This window comes from Sinocyclocheilus grahami, unplaced genomic scaffold (genome assembly GCF_001515645.1).
Source record: "Sinocyclocheilus grahami isolate Dianchi unplaced genomic scaffold, SAMN03320097.WGS_v1.1 scaffold78.1, whole genome shotgun sequence".
Classification (NCBI taxonomy): domain Eukaryota; kingdom Metazoa; phylum Chordata; class Actinopteri; order Cypriniformes; family Cyprinidae; genus Sinocyclocheilus; species Sinocyclocheilus grahami.
In genome coordinates, this window is record NW_015505257.1 from 1,826,695 (window position 1) to 1,850,588 (window position 23,894).

A 23,894-nucleotide genomic window follows, 5' to 3' on the forward strand; every position below is an offset into this window, starting at 1 on the left:
TATATATATATATATATATATATAATTTATTTATAATTTTATCTTTTATATAATTGTATTTAATTTTTGTATTTGTATTAATGAATATTTTTCAGTATAACATTTTATTCAAATTGTAATATTGATTATAGAATTTTAAATGAAAGATTTTTGTTAAATTAGAAACATGCAAAACTAAGTTTTCTCTAGTGGTCTCAGATATTTGGACCCCACTTTATATAGAGGCAGCAAGAAGATGTAAATGTTTAATTTAGTTGAATTTGAATGTGCTTAATTTACTTGTGTATCTGTGTAAATAAAAGGTTGGCTGAACAAGTTTATTTAATATATAATGTTTTCATCAGGACCATGATCGCCGTGTGCGAGAGGCCACACAGCAGGCCTTTGAGCAGCTGGTTTTAAAAGTGAAGAGGAATCTGGCCCCCTACCTGAAGAGCATCATGGGTCACTGGCTCATCTCTCAGTGTGACACATACTCTCCTGCTGCCTCAGCTGCCAGCGCTGCTTTCCAGGCCGCATTTCCCCTGAATAAACAGCCAGAGGCAATCAGCTTCTGTAAAGATGAAGTCCTGAATGTAAGATAAGCTTATCTTATGCTCATAGTGAGAAAAAATGACATACTGCAGAATTTTTGATTGCATGTTGTCATTGCTCAGCTGAAGTTTTTTTAAATATATTCTCTGTGTTTCTCAGGTTCTCCAAGACAATTTGCTGAAAGAAACCGCTGACACTCTCAGTGACCCTCAGTAAGTGTATATGTACAATAATAGCCTGATGGTGACATTAGTTTTGCTTTACTTGGTCATATTGTTATATTTTAAGAAAAATGCAGTGTGTGCCTGATTAATAATAGTAGTAGTTTATGTGTAGAATATATTTAATTTTGTTTTATTTTTGTGCAGCAGTGTGCCAGAGGAGGAACGAGAGGCTAAGTTTATCCGTCTGTTGACCAGCTCTTTGCTGGCTCTGAAGAGACTGCTGAGCATTTTACCTGAGCAGGACAGAGAGCTTCTAAAGGAGCGACTGACACAACTCATCACACAGGGCAAATTCTGGAAGTACAGCAAACACAAGACCCCACAGGTGAGCTGGGATCCTAACCAGACATGACCATGACAAGCAACTTTTCTGGTTTTTATTTATGATACTTTACACCTACATTAAAATCTCTTTGTACTATTTGTTAGATGTTTTCTTGATTATAAAGTGTTATAATATGATTCAGAGTTGTCTGTTTTATTTTCTAGATTCGAGGAGCGTTTTTTGAGCTGATTGCCACCATGTGTGCACACACACCCCAGCTGATCCAGGCAGAAGCGGCCCGAGCTTGTTCTGCTGTGCTGCTGTCAATCGACGACACAGACCCAGTGGTGCTACCCCCTCTGTGGGAGGCGGTCCTCCATATTCTGTCCTGCGTTGATGTGAGACTGATTATTTTTTGACACAGATATAATAAAAAATATATTACCTTTTAATAGTTTGGGGTCAGTAAGTTTTTTTAAATTTATTTTTTATTCTTTTGAAAACATTCAAAATCTTACTAACCCCAAACTTAAATAGTAGTGTAAATGAATATTTATATAAATATTTATTTTAAATAATAAACAACAAAAATCTCACATTTTCCAGTTCTGCCATAACCCGTATTCATTCCAAAATGAAAGTGTTAATCTTATGCAATCTAATAGAAATGTTATTGCACCTTATTGTTGTCTGTTGTCAGCGGTGATTCAAAATCACTGTCATCATATAAATTATGTGCAGAACTGCTGGACGCATGTCAGTGCCAGGAAAGGCGTGATGCCGAAGCTCTGGGTGCTTCTTAAAGAAGGAGGTCGAGGTCTTGCAACATCTCTGCATCCAAACATGCTCCCGTTTATAAGCAAACTGCCAGCAGAGGTCACACAGCCCAACCTGGAGTTCTCTAGGACATTCCTCACATCTGTCATACAGGGGTAAATAATGTCCTATTCATATAGTCATTCATCCTATAGTCATGTACCTGCAGCAGAATTGCCTTTTTAAATGTTGCAAATATCGCAATATATTAACCAATCGACATATATGTACACACACACACACACACACATATATATATATATATATATATATATATATATATATATATATATATAACCTTATAACCTACTACTTTGTCGATTTGTAGCCACAATGTTCAATGTTTCCCATTTATTTTCATGAAGATCACAAATGTTACATTTTTTTAAATTATGTCCATGATTTTTTTTTCTGTGTTTGCATATAGCAAGTGCCAAAAAGTTACCAAGTTTTGTACCATTCCGATAAAATTAAAACTTTTAAGAATTTAAACCATAAACATTTTCTGTCTAAAATGATCAAAGACTACCAGAGGGTTAATTGAATAGGTCTGAATACTTTCCGTACCCACTGTATATATATATATACACACACACACACATAATACAAATTTTACTTTTATTAACAATAGCAACAGGTGCCAAATCTAATTTTTATATAGAAAAATTATATATTCCATTCTTATTAAATGTACCATTATACTTCTATGTATTATACTGATTTCTTGATGATTTGATATTATATAATAGTGATTTTATAATTCCAAAATATAGAGAAAAAGTAGAAATGAATGACTAATAAGCCAATAAGTGCTCCTCTGCTGCTGTCTACTGGTTATAATTGTGATTTGATGTATTTTTTATTTTATTTTACATAAGTGTTTGTTTACCACAAAGTATATTTTGGTCATCCCATTAAAAATAACATTCAAACTGGATAATTTTAGAACGTTAAAGTGCTGGAAATAGTTGTGTGAAATGCTTGAAAGTCATTGAAAAGTGCTTGAATTTCTCTCAAAAGGTTGTACAAACCATGAAATGAATGATGTAATGCATTCGACTATTTCTACCACAACACCATGGTTACAGTTAGCTTTACCCCTTCTGGTTTCCGGACGTATGTCAGTGCTGTTTATAACAGAATTCTGTGCAGAATTTGAATGATTCTTATTCGATCTAGCAGCAACCTTATCATTGTGTGGCGAATTCAAACGCTTCTCACTGGATCTCGCAGCACTGTTGCATCTGTGCAGTAACAGAGTCGCGAAATCAACTTGGGCTCCCGAGTAAAGCTGTTCTGAGCTCGGACAAGTTTGTTTGCGTCGCGGTCCACGCTGCGCAGCTGAAACGTAGCGCGGTTTAGTTTTGCTTTCGTTTCGTTTGCCGTTTAATGTTTCTCAAATGCAATAAAAATGGCAGCGCTTACGAGTTGGACAATGCGGTGGTCGCGCCAGTGCGACCACTCACAAAAACTAGAGCCCTGTAGGGCTGGGACAATACTCTAATCTTCCGATTCGATACTATCCAGATATTTGTGTGGCGATTCAATATATATTGCGATAATTGAGTATTGTGATTACATAACTATTGCGATTCAATATTACAATTTATTGTGATTTTTGTTTGCTTATTAAAGACTAGACAATGGAAAATACTTGATCATACCCTTAAAGCGACTGTATACTTCATATTAACAAAAAAAAAATCTTTCTGAACTTATATTTCAGGAGCACACACATACACGGTGTATATTTTAAAGTACCAAAAACCCTGAACTTGCACATAAATATAATAGTCCAATGCGCAACAAACAAGTAGAATAAATAAAATAACAATAAATAAAAAAGCTCCTGAAAGCTTGACACATTTGAAACTCCAGACTGCAAATAAAATGTGCTACAAACTTCACACTAAACTAATGCTTGGGAGTGTTAAGATTCTTCTGCAAAACAAGAGCTGGTCAACATGCTCTGTGGTGAGGCTGCTTCTCTGTGCAGTCACAATGTCCCCAGCTATAGAGAATACCCGTTCGTACACATAAGTAGCTGTCTTGGCAAGTAGAGGATACTCATGATGATGCTCTTTCCACCAGCCCAATGGACTTTCAGACAGTGGCAGAGAATCAGCTGTTCTGTTCTAGCGCTGCTTTTCCTGGCAGTGTGTAATATCAAAGTGTTTCCACACTTGGGATTTAAAATGTGAAGGTGCAGAAAGAATTCTCGAAGAGGTCTGATCCTCTGCCTCTGCCATGGTTTTGCTGTCTCGCGCCAGCTTGAAACGGATATGACGTCATTTCATACAGATAACAACAAATACATTTCACCCTCTGTTGGAATAAAAGCGCTAACTTCTCCCCACCACCTCTTAGGAAAATAAAATAATTAAACATAAATCGATTCTGAGATAAACCAATCGTTTTAAATCGTATTAAAAAGAATCGCGATAGTTAGGTGAATTGATTTTTCCCCCCCACACCCCTTCTATATACTAATGTACTAAATATGATTTCCCCCCCCCCATCAATAATAATAATTATATATGAGGAAAAACATTTGGTACATTTTAATTATATATATATACACAGTGGGGCAAAAAAGTATTTAGTCAGCATAAGTGCACTTATACAATTTCTTACCCCAGATGTAATAATTTAGTTTTACATAACCATTTTACATCCTCCCATGACCCTTAGAATTAAACGGGCAGTTTTATGAATTCAAAATGTTGTTTGCATGTAATGTATTGACACTGCATATTAATTCAAAATACATGTTTGATTACCAGTCAAATGTTTGAATGATTTTGAATAATTTTTTTTCATGTTTTTGATTTTTTTTCATGTTTTTGAAAAGAAGTCTCTTATTCTCAACAAGGCTGCATGTATTTGATCAAAAATACAGTAAAACAGTAATTTTGTAAAAAATATTAAATTTTAAAATGTATTAATATAGAAAAGGGTTATTGTAAATTAGAATAATACCGGTTTACTGTATTTTTGATCAAATACATGTAGCCTTGGGGAGCATAAGAGGCAACTTCTTTAAAAACATTAAAATAAAATCATAATTATTCCAAACTTTTGACTGGTTGTGTATTTTTGCACTTTTTAATTAGTTTTCCTTTATTCTGGCATGTTTGGTCCAGGTTGTCGAGTGATCGTGCTAAGTCCAGTCCCTCAGAGAGTGCGGCCATCATTTTTGCCACAATGGAGTGCCTTCGGTTTATCATCCTGCAGAACGTCGGAGACGAGCAGGAGCAGAGAAACATCCAGAACATGCTGATCTCAGAACAGGTCTGTGGATCACAAGGAAAAGGTCTCTCTAAATCTGCTAATGTCTCATGCATTGAACTCTCTCTTTACAGCTTCTGCCATTGATTGACAGAGCTCTGGGAAACCCATCGCTGCAGACGGGTCCTCTGTTCCCTCAGGTCTCAGATATGCTTCTGTCCTGGGAAAAGCGAGCAGTTGGGAAAGAGGCTCCCACCTTTCAAAGACTGTTGTCAGACTTCTGGGAGGGTCTGGGTCGCTTGTGCACAACTTACGTGGACCGTGAAGAAGCCGAGCGAACCGCCCTGGAGGGTATTGCATTGCTCGTGCAGATTATGCATAACCCAAACAGTGCCAGTAAACAGACTAAGAAGAAAAAAACTGTGAAAATTTGCTTCACGGACAGAGAAGAAAGAGGCCAAGGTGATGAACCTCCTATGGAATCTCCAGCATTGGAGGAGCAACACTGTCCCTTGAGAAATGGACACCTGCTGGATTTGGTGTGTCAGCTGGCGGAGCTCAACATGTTGTACGTGAGCAAACGGGAGTCGGAAAGGCACCTGCGCTTTTTGTCTCAGCTGCTCAGGGTGTTCCCAAGTCCTCAGGTGTTCCAGGTGCTGCTGAGGCCGGAGGAAATGAAGCCTGAAATGGGGCCGGAGCTCAGGCCGCTTGCTGAGAATGCAGCTGTCCACTTTCTCCTGCAAAGAGTGACTATATGGTTAAAACAAGACGACAGGAAGGACACTGATTTCCTGGTGGACATGGTTTTCAGTTCCCTGCAGTGCTGCTGCTCCAGTGATGACAAGACACTGATCCTCAACCACATCAGTGTAAGAGACCCACATGGTTCGGGGGGATTGGGATGCTACAGGGATATATTAAAACGATAAACCACAAGATGCTGTATTTCAGTATATTTACCACATACAAGGGGTATCATTAGGCATGACACAAAGTAACAACACCAGTATAATAACAGACACCGGTCTTCAGTTAAGCATTATATTGATTACAGGTAATAATTACATATTTTTTTTCTGAAGTTTTCACACAAGTGTTGATAATAAATAATATATTGTAATATATAATATAATATAATAACAATAAAAAAAAAAGAAATTAATACTTTTATTCAGCAAGGATGCATTATATTGTCCAAAAGTGACAGAAACTTTCTATTCATTAAAAAAATCATGAAAAAAGTTTCACAGTTTCCACACAAATATTAGGCAGCACAACTGATTTTAACATTGATGATAATGATAATAAATGTTTCTTGAGCAGCAAATCAGCATATTAGAATGCGACTTTGAGGCCTGGAAATTCAGCTTTGTAGTCACAAATAAATTACATTTTAAAATATATTCAGGAAGAAAACAGTTATTTTAAATTGTAATAATATTTCACAACATTACGGTTTTTGATCAAATAAATGCCTTTCATGCTCAAGTCTTGGTGAGCATGAAAGAATTCTTTCAAAAACATGAAAAAAAAAATCTTACCAACCCTGAACCTTTGAACGGTATTGTATATTTTTAATTAAATGTTCCTTTTTTCTAAATGTTTTTACTTCACTTCTGTCTATCAACAGACATTTTCTATCATTTACAAACATGTGATATCAATAATCAGTTATTTGTCTCTTTAAAACAGAGGGATTTGAATTGGAGTGTGACTCTTCAGCTTATTGAAAAGGTACCTGTTTTTATTGAGATCTTTTCAGTTAGGTTACATTTTGCTTTACATTTGACCGTGTTTTGTATTGAAGAAATAAGAATTAACCAAATCTTCGCTTGTCACTTTCATGACACCAGGTGTGTGCAGATCCCGTCCGTTTGGAGGTGTTTATTGGCTGGCTAAGGGGTCCTGTGTTAGGGGAGAGGTTGGTGGGTCTGGCAGGAGAGCTGTGTGTGATGGGTCTGCGTGGATCCCCTTCTTCATCATCCCATCATGCTCACGGCTGGCCTCTCATCAGCCTCGCTCTGTCACAGCAGCACAATAATGGTAAGTCTGCATGTCATCACTACTCAGAAACTACAACCTGATCTCTCACATATTGCAGTTAAAGACAAAACTGACCTTATTTACTTTCTTAATACAAGTCCCTGGATCACAGACTTGATGGAATAAAATACCAGAATCATTGAAGTCCTTGGTGGAAAAGTTGTGCACAAAAATGGTGAACAAACCCTAGCCATAAATATGAGTTGACAGTAACACTGGCTTAGCAAACACTGGTTCAGTGAAATCCTGATGGGGAAAAAAATCAAGACATACATTATTTTCTACTTAATATTCTTTACACACAAAACGTTTTTGAAAGAAGTCTCTCACCAAGGCTGCATTTATTTGATCAACAATAAACAGTAATATTGTGAAATATTATTGCAATTTAAAATAACTGTTTTGTATTTTCATTTATTTAAAAATGTCACTTATTCCTGTGATGAAAAGCTGAATTTTCAGCAGCCATTACTCCAGTCTTCAATGTCACATGATCCTTCAGAGATAATTTTAATTAGCTGTTTTGACGCTGTATAAACATTTCTTTTTATTATCAATGTTGAAAACAGTTGTTCATATTTTTTTTGGAAAATGTGATACTTTTTTTTTTTCAGTATGAATAGAAAGTACAAAAGAACAGCGTTCATTTGAAATATAAATCTTTGTAACATTATAAATGTATTTGCCTTCACTTTTGATCAATTTAATGCATTCTTGCTGAAAAAGTATGAATTTCTTCCAACAACAACAAAAAACTTACTGACCCCAACATTTTGAATGGTAGTATATTATGTGTTGCAAATGACGTAAGGAGTGGTTCTCTTCAAAGAAAATAATGCTGTTTCACCCTTTCTTCTCTCTGCAGATCCTCTCATTGGCAAGGCGTATGTCGAGCAGATCATTGACAAGCTTCACGCCACCCTGTCAGAAGCAAAGGGAATGTCAGATGCTGGGAACATGGAGCCGCTAGTCACTTTCATCTCTGATGTGGCTGCCACCTTCTTTTCTTCGATTAAGGGCTGCCTGCTTCTGGCGTCTGCCGAGGAATTGCTTATGACTGTTTTCCAGCTTTGTGCACAGGACCAAACCATCACTCACCTCTCAGGTACAGACTCCAAACCATCCAAAAGTTCAAACATTTGTCTATACAGTATGTGGTTCTCAATTTCTCAAATATTACACAGCAACAAACAATGTCTCCTCAATTGTGTGTATTGCTTTTAAATGAATGTCCGGTGTTTCCTGACAGATGCTCTTCTGATGAACCTGCAGCACGCCTACACTGCTGGCATTCAATCATTGATCACTAACCTGGGTGCAGGGGTCACGAAGGGCACCCTCCTCCACAACATTGCACTCTGGGTTAAAAGTCAGCTGCTCACCACACCACTGACAGTCAAAAGGTCTTAAAAGGACTCATCTAATGGCCTTTAGATAAATGTGCTTTCTCCAAATGCTGTTACTTTTTTGTTTGGATAGCTAAAAGAATTGTTTGGGTCTCAATCTCCTCTGTTACTAATGTCAGTCTGCAGCTTCTGGTGCAGGCTGTGGAAAGTCTGTCTCAGACCATCGCCTCGGCCCAGAAGACCAGCTGTCTCCTGTCTCAGTTTATCTTCTGTCTTAATCCTACTGAAGAGGAATGGAGTCGCATTAGACGGGCTCTGCTGCCTCAGGTACTCAGCCGGTCACAAATGACATTCACACAGTCCAAACAAGCCGATAGCAGATTTTGTGAGAAATGGTTCAATATTTTGTTAAAATGGTATATAGAAGGTACTCATATGTCAAAAATATGCCATTCTAATGAATTATCTTTGTGCATCTCGGCAGTGGGTTAGACACCCTCTACTGTGTGGTCGTCTCAGAGTCACTGGTGAATACCCCTGCATGGATGTATGGAAGTTCAGGGCGACTAACCGGCTGCCGGCACACCTGTGTGTAAGTGCCTTACTGGGCAGAATCATCTTCACTGCAACTTCACCTGATGACCAGCAGGTGGAGGCAGACTTCTCTGAAATTCCTGATCTCAAGCACATAGGTGAGACTCATTCATTCATCTAGCTTTTGGTAGCAGTGATCTTGTAAAATAATAATCATTGTTGCTTATGCATTACAAGTTCTAAAAAGATAATTGAGACAATTTTTCAGCTAAAACAACTGAGGAAAAAACACCTGAATTTTATTCAGAGACTCAAATTGAGCAAAACATACAATTTGGTGCAGATGCCAAAAAGTAAGGTAAATTCTGATAGCTTGTAATGTAAATCAGTGTCTTATTAAAATTAAAATTCTTAGTTTTATGATCAAAGCTCTGTAGTTTTTTTTATTGTGTATTGTATTGTGTATCAAGATCTAAAATGCTCATTGTTAAATAAACTATCAATCAAAGAGTTGTTGAAGATTGTGTACAGCCATTTTTTCCCCAGAAATTTTTTTGTCATCTTGATTTGGAGGCCTTATGAAATGTGTATCAAATATGATACAATAAGCTTTATAGAGTTATAATAAAGTGTCATCAATATTTGTTTTAATGTAGTTTCAGAGATTTTCTATGGACTTCAGTGGTGTGAAGAAATGGAGCTGTCACCACTCGTGGTGTCTGAATATCACAAACTGCTGCAGTCCTGGAATTTAGAGCAGAGAATCCACAACAGCAGCCTGATCAAAACCACTCTGTTAGACACACTTTTCACAAGGTCGGCTCATTCATTTGGATTTTTTTTTTCTTCTCCAGAATTTGCATTTTCATTATTAATGATCTAGCCCAGCTGGGGTTCTCAACTCTGGCCGTTGAGGTCCACTTTCCTGCAGCGGAAACTTGATCAAACTTGCCTGCCAGTAACTTTCTAGTAAACCTCACCTGCCTATAGCCTTAGCCATCCTGAAGACATCGATTAGCTTGTTCAGGTGTGTTTGATTAGGGTCGGAGCTAAACTCTGTAGGAAAGAGTCGAGAACCCCTGGTCTAGCCTATGTTTAGAATAGATGTCTTTTTATTTTGTTTTTAATAAGCATAATTCATAGACCCTTTTATCCTAAATTAAATTATTTATATAAGATGTAACTATATAAGCATAATTCATAGACCCTTTTATCCTTTTTAATCACAGGTCACAAGAAGAGGGCTCCCTCTGGTCACTAGCGCTGGCAAAATACATGCAGAACAGCAAAATGGAACCAAGCCACATTAAGGCCTTATATGGCAATGTAGAAAAGTAAGACATCCCCTCAAACACACTACATGTTGTTGTTTTTCATGTTTTTGAAAGAAGTCTCTTATGCTCACAAAGGCTGCATTTTTTTGATCAGAAATACAGTAAAAAAAAAACAATATTGGGATATATTATTATAATTTAAAGTAAGTGTTTTTTATTCAAATTATTTTAGAATTTTCAGCATCATTACTCCAGACTTTAGTGTCACATGACCCTTCAGAAGTCATTCTAATAAGCTGATTTGGTGCTCAAGAAACATTTATTGTTATAGATATAGTTATATGTTTGTACATTTGGTACATATTTTCAGGTTTCTTTCATTTACTTGAAATAGAAATCTTGCTGTCATTTTTGATCAACTGTGTGGAGTGTGGTGTGGATGTGACCCTCCTCATGACCTGGAGAAATCTTTTTATACAGATACACATGTTCACAATGTGCTTGTCATCAGCACAGCGTTTTGATGAGAAATATCAGCCTAACCAGCAAGGTGATTGTGACGTTCCTGCTAATTCTGCGGCTCTTGTGTGCGTGTCAGTTTCTTTCCCCTCTCAGAAAACAGTGTGAGCACGGTGCAGATGTTATGTCCATTTCTAGCCAGTGAAGAGAGAGAATCCCTCATCGCCTTGTGTGTCGCAGAGCTCCTTAACTGGCAGGACAGAGAGCAGGACTGCATTGACGGTGAGATTCAAATCATATACACACACACACCGCACATGATGAGTCATATAGGCTGAGCAACACTGATCTCACTCACTTAAGGGATGTGAAAAAATAATGTTGTGTGTGTAGGTGTGTGGGGCTGTCTGGCCGTGCTGCTCTGCTGTCTACAGGCCGACACGACTGTGGAGGATGAGATCTTGTTGGCTGTCGTAGCCACGATTGCCGAATGGAGGACCAGTAGGGAGGAATGGTTCCTCTTCAACAGGTGAGACCATGCCTCAGCTATGTGTATCTCTATAATGAGGAAGACGGCAATGGCAGTCAGATGAGTTACTATGTCAGAGCCGTGGCCAAGATGCTCAAATGGGTGATGCAGCTTTCGAGTCTGTCCCTTTTTGCTCTTTCCTCCACATTTTATTTTCCCTTTTTATTGTATCTTTCCAATAGAAAAATAAAAACGCATAAAATATTTAAAAAATGTATATAATAAACAACTGCACGTTCAAAAATGCCGATTCATTCAAAGAGAGATGTAATGAACCACACTGTTGAAATAATTTTAACTCTATGGAGCCTCAGTACATATCAGTACACATTGTTATCATTACTAACTTATTTAATATTCAGTACACATGCACGAAGTGTAAATCGAGAAGGGTGTAACCTTACGAAAAAAGTAAACATGCAAATATCTTTTAGTAAGTAAAGTGTTTACTTAATGGGTTAGTTCACCCCAAAATGGAATTTCTGTCATTAATTACTCACCCTCATGTCATTTCAAACCCGTAAGACCTTCGTTCATCTTCGGAACACGAATTAAGATATTTTTGATGAAATGTGAGAGCTCTCAGACCCTGCATAGACAGCAACGCAACTGTAATGTTCCCAGGTCCAGAAACGTAGTAAGGACATCGGTATAACAGTCCATGTGACATCAGTGGCTCAACTTCAGTTTTGCGAAGCTACGAGAATACTTTTTGAGCGCAAATAAAACAAAAATAACATAATTTATTTAACAATTCTTCTCTCCCGAGTTACGTCTTCTGCCATTTTGGAGAGTACCCAAGAACATAATCGACGTAATCAGCGTTGTTTACGTTCGGGGGAGAAAGCGCGCGCATGAACGTAATCTGCATAATCAGCGTGGTTTACGCTTGGGGGAAAGCGTGCGTATGCGTTGTGATACTCTCTAAAATGGCGGAAGACGTAACTCGGGGGAGAAGAATTGAATAAATTGTTATTTTTGTTTTCTTTGCACTCAAAAAGTATTCTCATAGCTTCGCAAAAAGTTGAGCCCGAAGATGAACGAAGGTCTTACGGGTTTGAAACGACATGAGGGTGAGTAATTAATTACAGAATTTTCATTTTTGGGTGAACTATCCCTTTTAAAGTAAGTAAAGTAAACGCCCCGTGTTTACTTGCTGCGGTTCTTGCATTCCTCTGTGGTTGGCTTGTCAATATTGCGATATTGCGGTTATCGTGACAGCCCTATAATAGCTATAATAACAAGCAATCTGTCCTTTTTCAGTGACCTTGGAAAAGTTTCAGCCACATGGCTCTTATTGGCTGTAGAAATTATGCGTTTCCTGTGCTGGATGGTGGATCATTCTCCTACAGTCTTGGGAAACACTCATTGGGATCTCCTGCTCTGCTCCATGCTGGCATGGCTTGAGGTGAGATTTCTCTCTCTTCATTCACACTGTTTGTATGCAGTAGACAGGCTCACAGAGACACTTTCTCTGTCCTTTTCAGAAATTTCCACCCCAGTGTACAATCGAATCTGCATTTTGAACTGATTTTATTTTAATACCAGGTGTAAATCAGATCTGAAATGCTTTACACATATGGCTGATCTTATAAATAATCACTACTAGAACCTACTAGAGCCGTGCTGCACACAGAGGACGATCTAAGCGAATGTCTTTTTTAATCAGCGTGACATGTAATTGCGTTGTTTTCACAGACTGCCCGTGAGAACAGCAGCATGTTCTGGAACCCTTGGGTACAGCTGTTTGTGTGTGCAAACTGTGACCTGATTGTGAGGCTGAGTGAGTTTTTCATGTCGCCCCCTGCTGGTGTGGAGGAACAGCTTCCTCCAGAGCTGAACTCGGAGTGGAAGGAGTTCTTTTTGGAGGGAATTCACAACCTTCTGCTCCCACTGCTTATTAAAATCCCCGGTGAGTCGACTTAACAAGAACCTTCATGTTTGGTTTGTGGTTTAATGATTTTTTAAAAAAAAAAAATTATATCTACACTACTGTTTAAAAGTTCGGGGTCAGTAAGTTGTTTCTTGTTTTTAAAAGAAGTCTTAAAATGTAATTTAATAATGTGACAGTAAAGCTGAATTTCACATTTTTCACACGATCCCTCAGAAATCATTCTAATATGCTGATTTGATGCTTAAGAAACATTTCTCCTTATCAATGTTGAAAACAGTCGTGCTGCTTAATATTTTAGTGTAAACCCTGACATTTAAAAAAATCTTACCAACCTTAAACTTTTGAACAATAGTGTATGTTTCAAAACATGCCATCTAAAAAAAAAAAGAAATAAAAAGTGTGTTTGGCTGTTGTGCAAGTGCTTTAAAGGGGATGCATTTAAAAACACAACTTATAAGAGAAGGGTTGACCTTCAAAACGGCTAAAGCACAGCATACTACTGTGGAAATAATCCTGTTAATTAAAAAAAAAAAAATCACCTGTTGTTGCCAGAAATTCACATAAAAAAAAAAAATTACTGTTTCAAGTATTACAGGATGTCATATTGGTGCCTATATATTTTTATAACTTTTAACAGTATTTTTTATTAAATTATATGATATTAATATACCACTCTACCTGAACTACTGAAATCTGCTTTTTACCTTAAAATGTGCTGATAACCACCATAATAATACAGGTGGTAAAATAGAAAGACAGGCTGTTCCATAAAACAAGGGCAGGACTCAAATATAGATAGTGAAAAAGGCCATAAACACAAAGACAAAATGCCAACAGCACTAAATGTAGCATACGTTGGCTAAATAACAAAATACCTTAATGATAACAAAAGTAAAAAATTATTTATATAAGATGTAACTATATAATTATACATAATGTCATGCAGCGACTACTGGAGATGTTATTTTACTGTTTTAACCATAAATTGTATTGTATTTATAGTTTCTACAGTTGCAATAACCACACATTTGTATTATTATATTATTTTATTGTATTGCATAGTAAAATTGCATATAAAGTGATTAAACAATTAAGTTTTTTTTACAGTAGCATTTTACAATTTAAAAAAAAAATTACAAACATTTAAAAAAAATTTTTTATAGTATAATTAAAGCTCAGCCACTAAACAAAACAAGCAAAACAATCTATATGTTGAAACTATTCAAACTTAGTAATCATCTATTTGCCCAAATGGCATTGTGACTCATCCCTAGTATTAACCTAGAAATAATTTTTATACTTGTATCCTTTATACTTTTGATATTTAATGGAAACATGATGTCTGGTGGTTAACACACTACTGAAATGTCAATCTTTTGTCTCAGCTGACTTTTCAGAGCCAGATGATCCTTTGTTCCCCCTGGCGGTATTGAGGGCAGTGGGGGAGGCTCTTACCTACATCCCCGTGGAGCTGCTCACACAGAATAAACTCCCTCCTCGGTTTGTAGCTGACCAAAGGAGCAGTCTGCCAGAGCCCCTCCAGACCCTGCTGAATACCCTCTCACCCCTGCTGCTCTTCAAAGCCCGGCCGTTACAGCTCGCGGTCTACCATATCCTACACAAGTATAGACTCTGTTACCTTCTTTAACTCTTACTTCACTCTGACTACACACAATAGACATTTAAATGTGTCATATCATGGAAAATGTACTTTTTATTAAGGAATAGTTACCCAAAAATGAAAATTGAATTTTTTTAAATGAATTTTTTGCATTACATCACTTCTGCAGTGAATGGGTGCCGTCAAAATGAGAGTCCAAAGAACTGTTAAAAACATCACAATAATGCACAAGTAATCCACGGGACTCCAGTCCATTAATTAAGGTCTTGTGAAGTGAAAAGCTGAGTGTTTGTAAAAAAATCCATCATTAAGGAATTTTAACTTTAAGCCAAACTTTTTGGCCAAAATACCAGTCCATAATCCACAATAACGCTTCATCCAGTGAAAAAGTCTGTCCCATTTTGTCACCGCATCCACTGACAGTTTAGAACTGTTTTGGCCTGTAAATTGTGCTTGATCTGTGCATATTTCTCTCCTGATTCAGACGAGATTACTTTTTTACTGGAGAAAGCAATATTATGGATTAGAGGTCTTATATTTTAGCTGGAAGCAATGATTTGGAGTTTAAAACAGCTTAATGATGGATTTGTTTCTTAAAAACATGCAGCTTTTCACTTCACAAGGCATTAATGGACTGGAGTCGTGTGGATTATTGTGATGCTTTTATCAGCTGTTTGGACTTTCTTTCTGATGGCACCCATTCAGTCTACAGGACTAATAGTGAGCAAGTGATGTAATTCTAAATTTCTCCAAGTGTGTTGCGATGATGAAATAAATTCTTCTACGTCTTGGATGGCCTAAGAGTGAGTACATTTTCAGCAAATTTAGATTTTTTTTCAAAAAGTCCAGCATAATGTAGATATACTCTAAAGCAACCATAAGCACATTAACATAAGAACAAAGTTTTAAAGGAACCGCAGCAAAAACAACCTGTACTAAAGAGTCAATGAAAGGGCAGAAAATGGTCATGCTAAACTAAATTTACAACTGTTTTTGGTGCAGGAAAACTTGTTTAACATAATAATTGGACTTGTGGGGAAAAATAAAATACAAAGTTTAGAATACCGCATTAAGGAGTCAGCATGTGTCTTACCACCTAGACATTATCTTTGTTTTCTAACTGTTCTGCAGCGTCTGCAGAAACGCTATAATGGGCTTTCCTGTAAGTTGCTTTGGTAGGAAAGTATCTGTCTAGAACATAATTGTAAATGTAATTGAAATGAATACTCCAAGGGACGGCCAGTTTTTGCCTAGCCTTAAGGTCATATTGTACGGAAGAAGTTTAATCCACAATGCGTTCCGCTTTGGGTTTAATTAAATATGCTTCATTGAGAGCACAAGCCTCTGGGAGAGAAACAGTTTCATATTCCACGGGGTTAGCCGAGATCTCCTCTGCTGTTGCTGTAATGCTATGTCCATTACAAGTCTTTGAATGAGTCTCAGTGCTGACGTTGAATCGTCTCAGGAGAAATGTGAGTGATGTGTTCGTGTCTTACAGGGTGATGCCTTTGTTGCCAGAGAGTGACAGCGAGAGTGCCAGCGCTAAATCTGATGATGAAGATGGAGAAGAACCATGCTTGTAAGACACTCTTTCACACACACTGGCTCTTAAAAGTCTTTGGATATGTAATGACGAATAGATCCCATTTGGTTTAGTTATTTTACACTGTAGTTATTTTAAAATATCAAAGTAATGCAATAAGCATTATCTAAATAACACAAAACACTCTGATGAATGTAAATGATAATATATACAGCGTGTGTATGTATATATTATATATATATATATATATATATATATATATATATATATATATATATATATATATATATGTATGTGTGTGTTTGTTTATTTATTTTGTATTTAATTATTGCATTTTTTTACTCTTATTTATCTGTTTATTATTTAAAATATTTTATTTTAATTATTTAAAATATCTGTTTAATATTTGCTATTTATTTTTTAATTTATGTTATTATTATTTTATTTTTAATTTTTTGGCTACCCACAAGTTTAATGGTATCCTGGCAACTTACTGTGTGCACTTCCTGTAGGTCTCCTCCAGCAGCGTTAATGAGCATCCTTTCTGCCACAGAAGAGCTCTTGGACAGTATTCTAGGTGGTGTGCAAGTGGGCGAGTTTGCAGTGGTGCAGCCCCTCAGTATGGAGCACTGCTGCATTCTGGGATATCTTCTGGCCTGGAAACTCCTCTTCACCTTCTTCAAGGCTTCTTCATCGCATGTAAGTAAAAAACAGTCATATTGCTCTGGAAAGCTGTCAATCATTGCCTCATCCTTTTAAATACACTTTTAACAGAGACATTCTAGAGGTTAAATGATCTGTCAGATGTGTCCGTCTCATTGTGACAGAAATATTAAGTGATAATGTCACAGCTTTCATCTCCCCAGCTCTTTATGATTTTGAGTGAACATGAAAAAAGGCTGCACAACTTATTTATAATGCAAGCAACATGACGTCTTTCATGTAGTGAAAATGTCTGTTTTTATTTATCAGCTGCGAGCTCAGTACTCTCTGCATTTGAAAAAGACTCGTTCTCTTCATAAACTCCTACTTCACCTGTTCCGTCTGATGCCAGAGATCCCATCAGTGCCTGGGCAGCCAGCAGAACCCTCAAGCAAAGAACCGAAAACCTTCTTCACTGAGAGTTTGTCTCTCTCCCCCCGGAGTATGTTGCAGATCATTTATAACTGTAATTCTCAACTAGTTTAACCACAGGATTCAACACACTACCGAAATGATTTATTGTAAATACAAATGTTAATAGAACCAAGCATTAAAATTAAATGAATATATTAATGAATGTGTAAACATTATCACAAACTACATGGACCCAACAATATGCAATATTATTAGTAATGTTTTCTAAAGAGTAATTACTTTTTGTTTATTTAGTATCAAACTAAGCACAATTATTTGAATGTGTTTTATTCTTTTTCTTATTTTTTTTCATTTAGTTTTCATTTTCATTTTAAAGTTTTAGCAATTTTATGTTTTTGTTATTTGTATTTTTTTTATAAATATTTCTATTTAGCTTTTATTTAAATTTAAATTTGTCGTTTTATTACTTCAACTTGTTTCAATTAGTAGTCAAGGCAACATTTCAAATTTTTCTATTTTTTTTAAGTTTGTTTTTCATCTATATTTACATTTTATTTCAGCTTCATTTTAATTACTGAAACTTTATGGAAATTACAGAGTTTTAATAGTTAGTTTTAGTCATCAATACCAACACAGTCTGCTACCCGTGACCTGATCAAAACAAACCTGCGGCCCATTAGTTGACAATGAATGATTTATAATATTAATGTATATCTCCCATATCTGAGATCATCTCAAGAAGTGTGTGTTTTCCTAGAAACTGAAGGTCTGCAGTTTGAGGTTCCCCATCTGGCCTGCTCCGTATACTATGGTGCGTTGAAAGACTTGCCTGCAATGGTGCGTCTGTGGTGGAACAGCCAAGAGAAACGTGTCTTCAGCACGGTAGATAAATTCACCAGCAAGTACGTCAGCGGTGTTTTGTCTGTGCAGGAGATTGCATCTGTGCAGTCCAGCACCCAGACTTTTGAGAACATGACGGTGAGCTGTGGTGGAAAATTTAAGTGAACAAAATTACCTGTGCTTAAGTGGTTTTAGGCATTGTGATCTGATGTGATTCGCATTCTCAGGTGAAAGCACGGTCTGCCACGCGGGAGGTGATCGCGACTTACTCTGTCGACGATATCTTCATAGAGCTGGTGATTCAGCTGCCTCAGAATTATCCACTCGGCTCTATCTTAGTGGAGAGTGGGCGGAGAGTGGGTGTGGCCGTTCAGCAGTGGCGCAATTGGATGCTTCAGCTCAACACGTACCTCACACACCAGGTAAAGGAAGTAAAAAATGTTCTCAGTTTAAACCTTTTAAGATAAATGCAGTAACATTTAGTTTAATAAAACAACTAGCTTGTCAAAAAAAGGAAATATTAAAGAAAAGATATTTATACACTACTGTTCAAAAGTTTGGGGTCGGTAAGCTCAGAAGTCTCAATTTAAAATAACTGTTCTTTATTTCAATATACTTTCAAATTTATTCCTGTTATGGAAAAACTGAATTTTCAGCATCATTACTGCAGTCTTCAGTGTCACATGATCGTGCAGAATGCATTGTAATATGCTGAATTGCTGCTCAAGAAACATTTATTATTATTATCAATGTTGAAAACTTGTTCTACTTCATATTTTTGTTGAATGTCTGATATATTTTTTTCAGTATTCTTTGATGCATGAAAAATAAATATTTTTACTACTTGTAAAATTATATTTTTATTTTCATAATTTTACAACTTGTTTTTGAAAATCAAGCACTAATACATGTAATACAAGTCATAATACAAGGTAGTGCTGTCATAGATAAACTAAATATAACGTATTTGGACACTTAAGCAACATATAAAAATGAATTGTATTGCATTCATTGCATAGATTTATGGCAACTGGAAACAAATGATGCTTCACTTTTTTTGGGCCATTGTTGCTTTAACCAAAGTTTGGCTTGAAATGTGATCTAGTAGTTAAAAAATGCTACTGGGTTTGATTTTTCTTTTTTAATCTAATGCAGTGGTATTTGTAAATACTTTTCCTTTTCTTTTTAGGTTTGAATACTTTTGGGGGCTGCTGTTAATGTTGCCTGTTTAGTTTGGAATTGGCCCAGTTGAAATGGTTTATTAAAGTAACAGTTAAAGAGTGATTTATTTTGAATAACTGAAAATGGCCAGACTAATTTAAATGATGTGTTTGTGTTTGGTAGAATGGCAGTATTCTGGAAGGTCTGTCGCTGTGGAAGAACAATGTTGACAAGCGTTTTGAGGGGGTGGAGGACTGTATGATCTGCTTCTCTGTCATTCACGGATCCAATTACTCGCTGCCAAAGAAAGCCTGCCGTACCTGCAAAAAGAAGTTCCACTCCGCCTGTCTGGTGAGTGCCACATACACCATCTTTTGCTCTTCCATCATAGTTATTTTTCGATGAATGTTTTTAAAACATAGTAAGTGTAGTTTTGAGCATTTATGTTATTTTATGACTTTACATAACTATAATATCTGCAGTTTAAAGTTAACATGGCACACATTTTACTTCTGTAATCTGACGTGTTTGTGTGAAACTGGATATTCAATGGTTTTCAGAAAGTAAATGGGCTCAATTTTGATTTTGTTGAGTTTTAATGTTCTTATTGGTAATATGACTGCATCCCTTTCAAATCATAGGCTTAAAATTCTATAAAAGGTCACCAGTGCACTTGAAATTGAATAATTTCCCATCTGCAGTGAAGTTCTCAATCTGACACCATTTATTACTCCAATTCTGCAGATATTTCAGAATCAGCAAAATGTGCAACCTTGAATGATCTCAAACGCTTCTCGTTCCTCACTGACCGGTTGTTTCCATTTTCTTTCATTCCACAGTATAAATGGTTCACATCTAGCAACAAATCCACATGTCCTCTGTGCCGAGAGACTTTCTTCTAAGCTCTGTCTCCATGGACACAAAAAATAGGTGAATGACGTCCTCGGCAAACAGCTGACTCAGAAAGAAATGTTCTGTTCGTTTGTTTGTACATTTGATTTTTGCAGTGCTGCAAATTACCATGGCCTTTTAGTTTCTGATTCTGAAGATGCACCCATCAACACCTGTCACAAACAACGGAATGAACAAACAGTCGGAATTCTAAAAACAAAGTACCCGGACTGGATTAAAGACACCTTGACAGGACAATGAAGGCTTAAGCCTGAGAATTCAGGCCTTAAAGGAATCGTTCACCAAAAATCAACATTTTGTCATTATTTGCACATACTCATGTCATTCCAAACTTGTTTCATGTTACAGAATTGTGAGGGATCTTGACACTTTTTTTCCTCAACACATCGGGCAAGCCCCAAAAAAGAAGAGAGTATGAATAAAAAAACTAAGTATAGTACAAGATGCTAAAAATAGAAGTCATATGGTAGCTTAGTGAATGGCACAAAACGTAGGTTGTTGTACTCTTTTTGTTTTAATCAAATGTAGCTGCATACAGGTTTGGGAAGACATGGGTAAATAATCACAAAATGTAAATTTTATTTTGTGTGTACTATTTCTTTAAATTAAATTTTTGTCCAAGTTGGCAAGATGGTTAATCATATATCAGGTTACATAAATTTGCCATTCACAAGTAGATCTTCTGGTGAAATCAAAGTGTTCATAGTTTCTACTGATGTGGAAAATAATGTATTTTGCTCTGATAAATGTGGGACCATATGGATGACCTGTATAGAAAATAATGGACAGAGTTTTGGCTTTTTATCTCAGCTTGATGATATTTTGTATAATGACACATAATGCTGTATGCTGCAGACATTTCTGTTTGCTTTGATCTTTAGTTGTCATGGATTGTGTAACATGACACAATTTGTGGTCCTGAAATACAGATCATACTTTCAGCCTCAGTTTATCATGTCATTTTACGTAATCTGCTTCTGTCAATCACAGTGTGTCACACTATCTGTGAATTTGTGTCTGTTCCTCCCGAGTCATGGTAGCTTATCTATTGAAGCTGCAAGGTAAGCTGCAGTTTGCATGTACGCAGGGAAGACATTCATTGAAGAATAATTTCAGATGCAAAAATGGTCTGTGATGAAAGCACATCTAAATCCATCTATTGCACGGCTATTACTATTTAATAGATGTTCCCATTGAAGAGCCACATGTATTGCATGATGCAGAACACTACCTGAAACAAAAATGAACAAAACCATGTCTTTCCTCTAGCCATGTTTAAATTGGATAAACTCGTTCATGTTATTGAAGCTTTTGTGAGTAGTGAGATAGGAAATGACTTTGATCTTCAATCCCATATGGCTGTGGGTTTCCTCTACACAACCAGTGTGACCAAGTGGTTGAACTGTCAAACTACCTCATGACTACACAGATGGTTTTACTAGCGTATTTGGACAGAATCAGGCTTAATACACATGTATTACAATGTAATTACACTGTTATTACATTGTAATAACAGTATAATTTAGAAGATATTTAGAAAAATAGTAGCACATCATGTATGTGTGTGTGTGTGTGTGTATATATATATATATATATATATATATATATATAACATATCCATGCGCATAATAATAACACTATTATTCCCATGTATGTCTCAAATGCAAAGCCTGCACTGACTCCTATCAGTCATCCTCATTCTGTATTATTGCCTGTATCTGTTGCCCTATACGATGTGACCGAGGCTTATCTCCTGAGAGAGGATGGTGCAGAGGTTCCCCAAAACCAGAAAGAAAATATAATTTTCTGTGGCATGCAGAGGAAGCTAATGCTTCTGGGTGAAGAGAGGATGGATTTAGAGCTCTTGAGGAGATTTAGCCGTCTTATCCATGATAAAAATCAATAGCGGTAAAGACTACAATGAGCACCGGGGAGACAGGATTGTCGGAAGGCTCAGGATATATATTACGTGAAGAAACGCATACGTTTTCGTCCCTTTCCTGTGCTAATAGGACTACCTTAATAGTTAATGACGTGTCAGAGAGAAGGCGGCAGGAAAAAAGAGGGAATGAGAGGAAAAGAAAAGGTCAACATTCTAGAATTTGAAGCACAAGTTTAGCAGAGTTCACACGTATAATGAGCACTGTTATAACAACCTACCCCGAATTCCTCTCGCAAAAGCCTTTTATCAGATTTATTATGCCCAGGATGCCAATAGCAATTTCAGTGTTATTGTAAAATGTTAACTCCGTAGCTGCTAGTTTTTGGAAGCAGGACCAATTAGACGGCGGTTGCTGGTGTCAAAATAGCAGTGGTTCTCAGGTCTAGCTCACTGGTGTTTGAGTCATTTATTGTTGTAATGGAGGCTTTGTTTTCATTACACACTTGTTTGGAAGTCATTAGGTAATTAAACATGACAAATGAATGCACTGGAGTGGTCTGAGCCGATGCAGTGAATCTCGATACCTTAAAAACTGGCCCATCATTGTTCATAAGCTTCAAGTGTTGAGCTCACGGCTGACATTTCCACAAGGCAGCTACAGATTAATGTGAACCACTAGGTGGCAGCATTGGATGGTGTCGGTGCATGTTTGACATGGGATTTGATGCTTTTTAAAATCCTTTTCCAGAGATGTTTTATTCAATTCGCTCAGTGCCAAGGGAGGGTTATTGCTCTTAAAAAGTATCAAACCAAAGCCATCAGAAAAATGTGCTCTTCTGTATTCTCAGTGCAAATGAGGACTCAATGATAGTCGGATGGATGGTTAGATAGAATGACAGAACAATGGAACGAATGGAGATGATAGATAGGTGGGTAGATAGATAGACAGACAGACAGACAGACACACACACACACACACACACTCAGGTTAATGCTCGTTATGTAGCAATATTACTTCAACAAACTCACTTTAAAACTGCAAGGTCTCTGAACATTCTCTCTGTCTTACAGGAAATTCTTATCTTAATGCAATGTGTTCTTCCTGCCATTTCAGAATGTGTGTGTTACAGAAAGCGTAGGCAGGGCCAGAGCTGCATGTTCAGTTTTGAGCATAATGCTGCTGCGAGAACTATAGTGTGCAGGACCTAGTTAATATTCAGTCCATCCTGACCCATTTGAGGACTGCTGGTTCTTCCAGAGTTGTCACGCCTCAGTTCAGTGCTGTAGGCTTCTTTTCAGCTCTCTAAATAGCAGCATGTCACTGCTGCTCTGCCAACACAATGAAACCAGGCCAGCTCTCCTCCGACACCTTTCCATTTTCATTATTACCATTAAAATAGCCAATTTGCATGGCCAGTGGTTTGGCTGACCCCTAGTGGAGACCAGCTCTGCTGTCCTGGCTTTAATTTTTTCGTGTATGTTTAGTTCTACACTTGGCTATATTAGGAAATGTCCTTGTTTGATGAGGAGGTCACTTCTCTGCTCTCACTTTTTTTCTACCCACTGGCAGAAGAAAAATGAGGATTTATCCAATTTCATCTAGGAGTTTGGCTATTGTCTGGACCGGAATTAACCAGTTGGAAAACAAGTCACTTTGCACTGAATTCACTTTTAAAGGTTTAGTTCACCCAAAAATTAAAATTAGCCTATAA

At 36.9% G+C, this 23,894-nt stretch overlaps 1 protein-coding gene across 2 annotated transcripts in view; it reads left to right on the forward strand.

Annotated features, from left to right (window-relative positions):
* Positions 1-20,496, forward strand: part of LOC107586168 (E3 ubiquitin-protein ligase listerin) — a 22,222-nt gene extending 1,726 nt beyond the window's left edge. Inside the window, exons 4-30 of one of the 2 annotated variants that reach the window (XM_016273438.1) lie at positions 345-575; positions 694-746; positions 903-1,083; positions 1,248-1,421; positions 1,765-1,955; positions 4,983-5,130; positions 5,202-5,936; positions 6,760-6,801; positions 6,921-7,110; positions 7,976-8,215; positions 8,360-8,513; positions 8,636-8,783; positions 8,941-9,148; positions 9,647-9,806; positions 10,220-10,324; positions 10,863-11,005; positions 11,117-11,252; positions 12,516-12,660; positions 12,951-13,164; positions 14,532-14,769; positions 16,266-16,346; positions 16,823-17,009; positions 17,283-17,454; positions 18,145-18,365; positions 18,455-18,649; positions 19,572-19,739; positions 20,228-20,496. In XM_016273438.1, coding sequence (XP_016128924.1) covers positions 345-575; positions 694-746; positions 903-1,083; positions 1,248-1,421; positions 1,765-1,955; positions 4,983-5,130; positions 5,202-5,936; positions 6,760-6,801; positions 6,921-7,110; positions 7,976-8,215; positions 8,360-8,513; positions 8,636-8,783; positions 8,941-9,148; positions 9,647-9,806; positions 10,220-10,324; positions 10,863-11,005; positions 11,117-11,252; positions 12,516-12,660; positions 12,951-13,164; positions 14,532-14,769; positions 16,266-16,346; positions 16,823-17,009; positions 17,283-17,454; positions 18,145-18,365; positions 18,455-18,649; positions 19,572-19,739; positions 20,228-20,290 — 4,923 coding nt within the window. In that variant the 3' untranslated portion in view covers positions 20,291-20,496. The remainder of the gene's footprint in view (positions 1-344; positions 576-693; positions 747-902; positions 1,084-1,247; positions 1,422-1,764; positions 1,956-4,982; positions 5,131-5,201; positions 5,937-6,759; positions 6,802-6,920; positions 7,111-7,975; positions 8,216-8,359; positions 8,514-8,635; positions 8,784-8,940; positions 9,149-9,646; positions 9,807-10,219; positions 10,325-10,862; positions 11,006-11,116; positions 11,253-12,515; positions 12,661-12,950; positions 13,165-14,531; positions 14,770-16,265; positions 16,347-16,822; positions 17,010-17,282; positions 17,455-18,144; positions 18,366-18,454; positions 18,650-19,571; positions 19,740-20,227) is intronic. The other variant, XM_016273439.1, reaches the window with a different exon arrangement.
* The last annotated feature ends 3,398 nt before the right edge of the window (positions 20,497-23,894 follow it).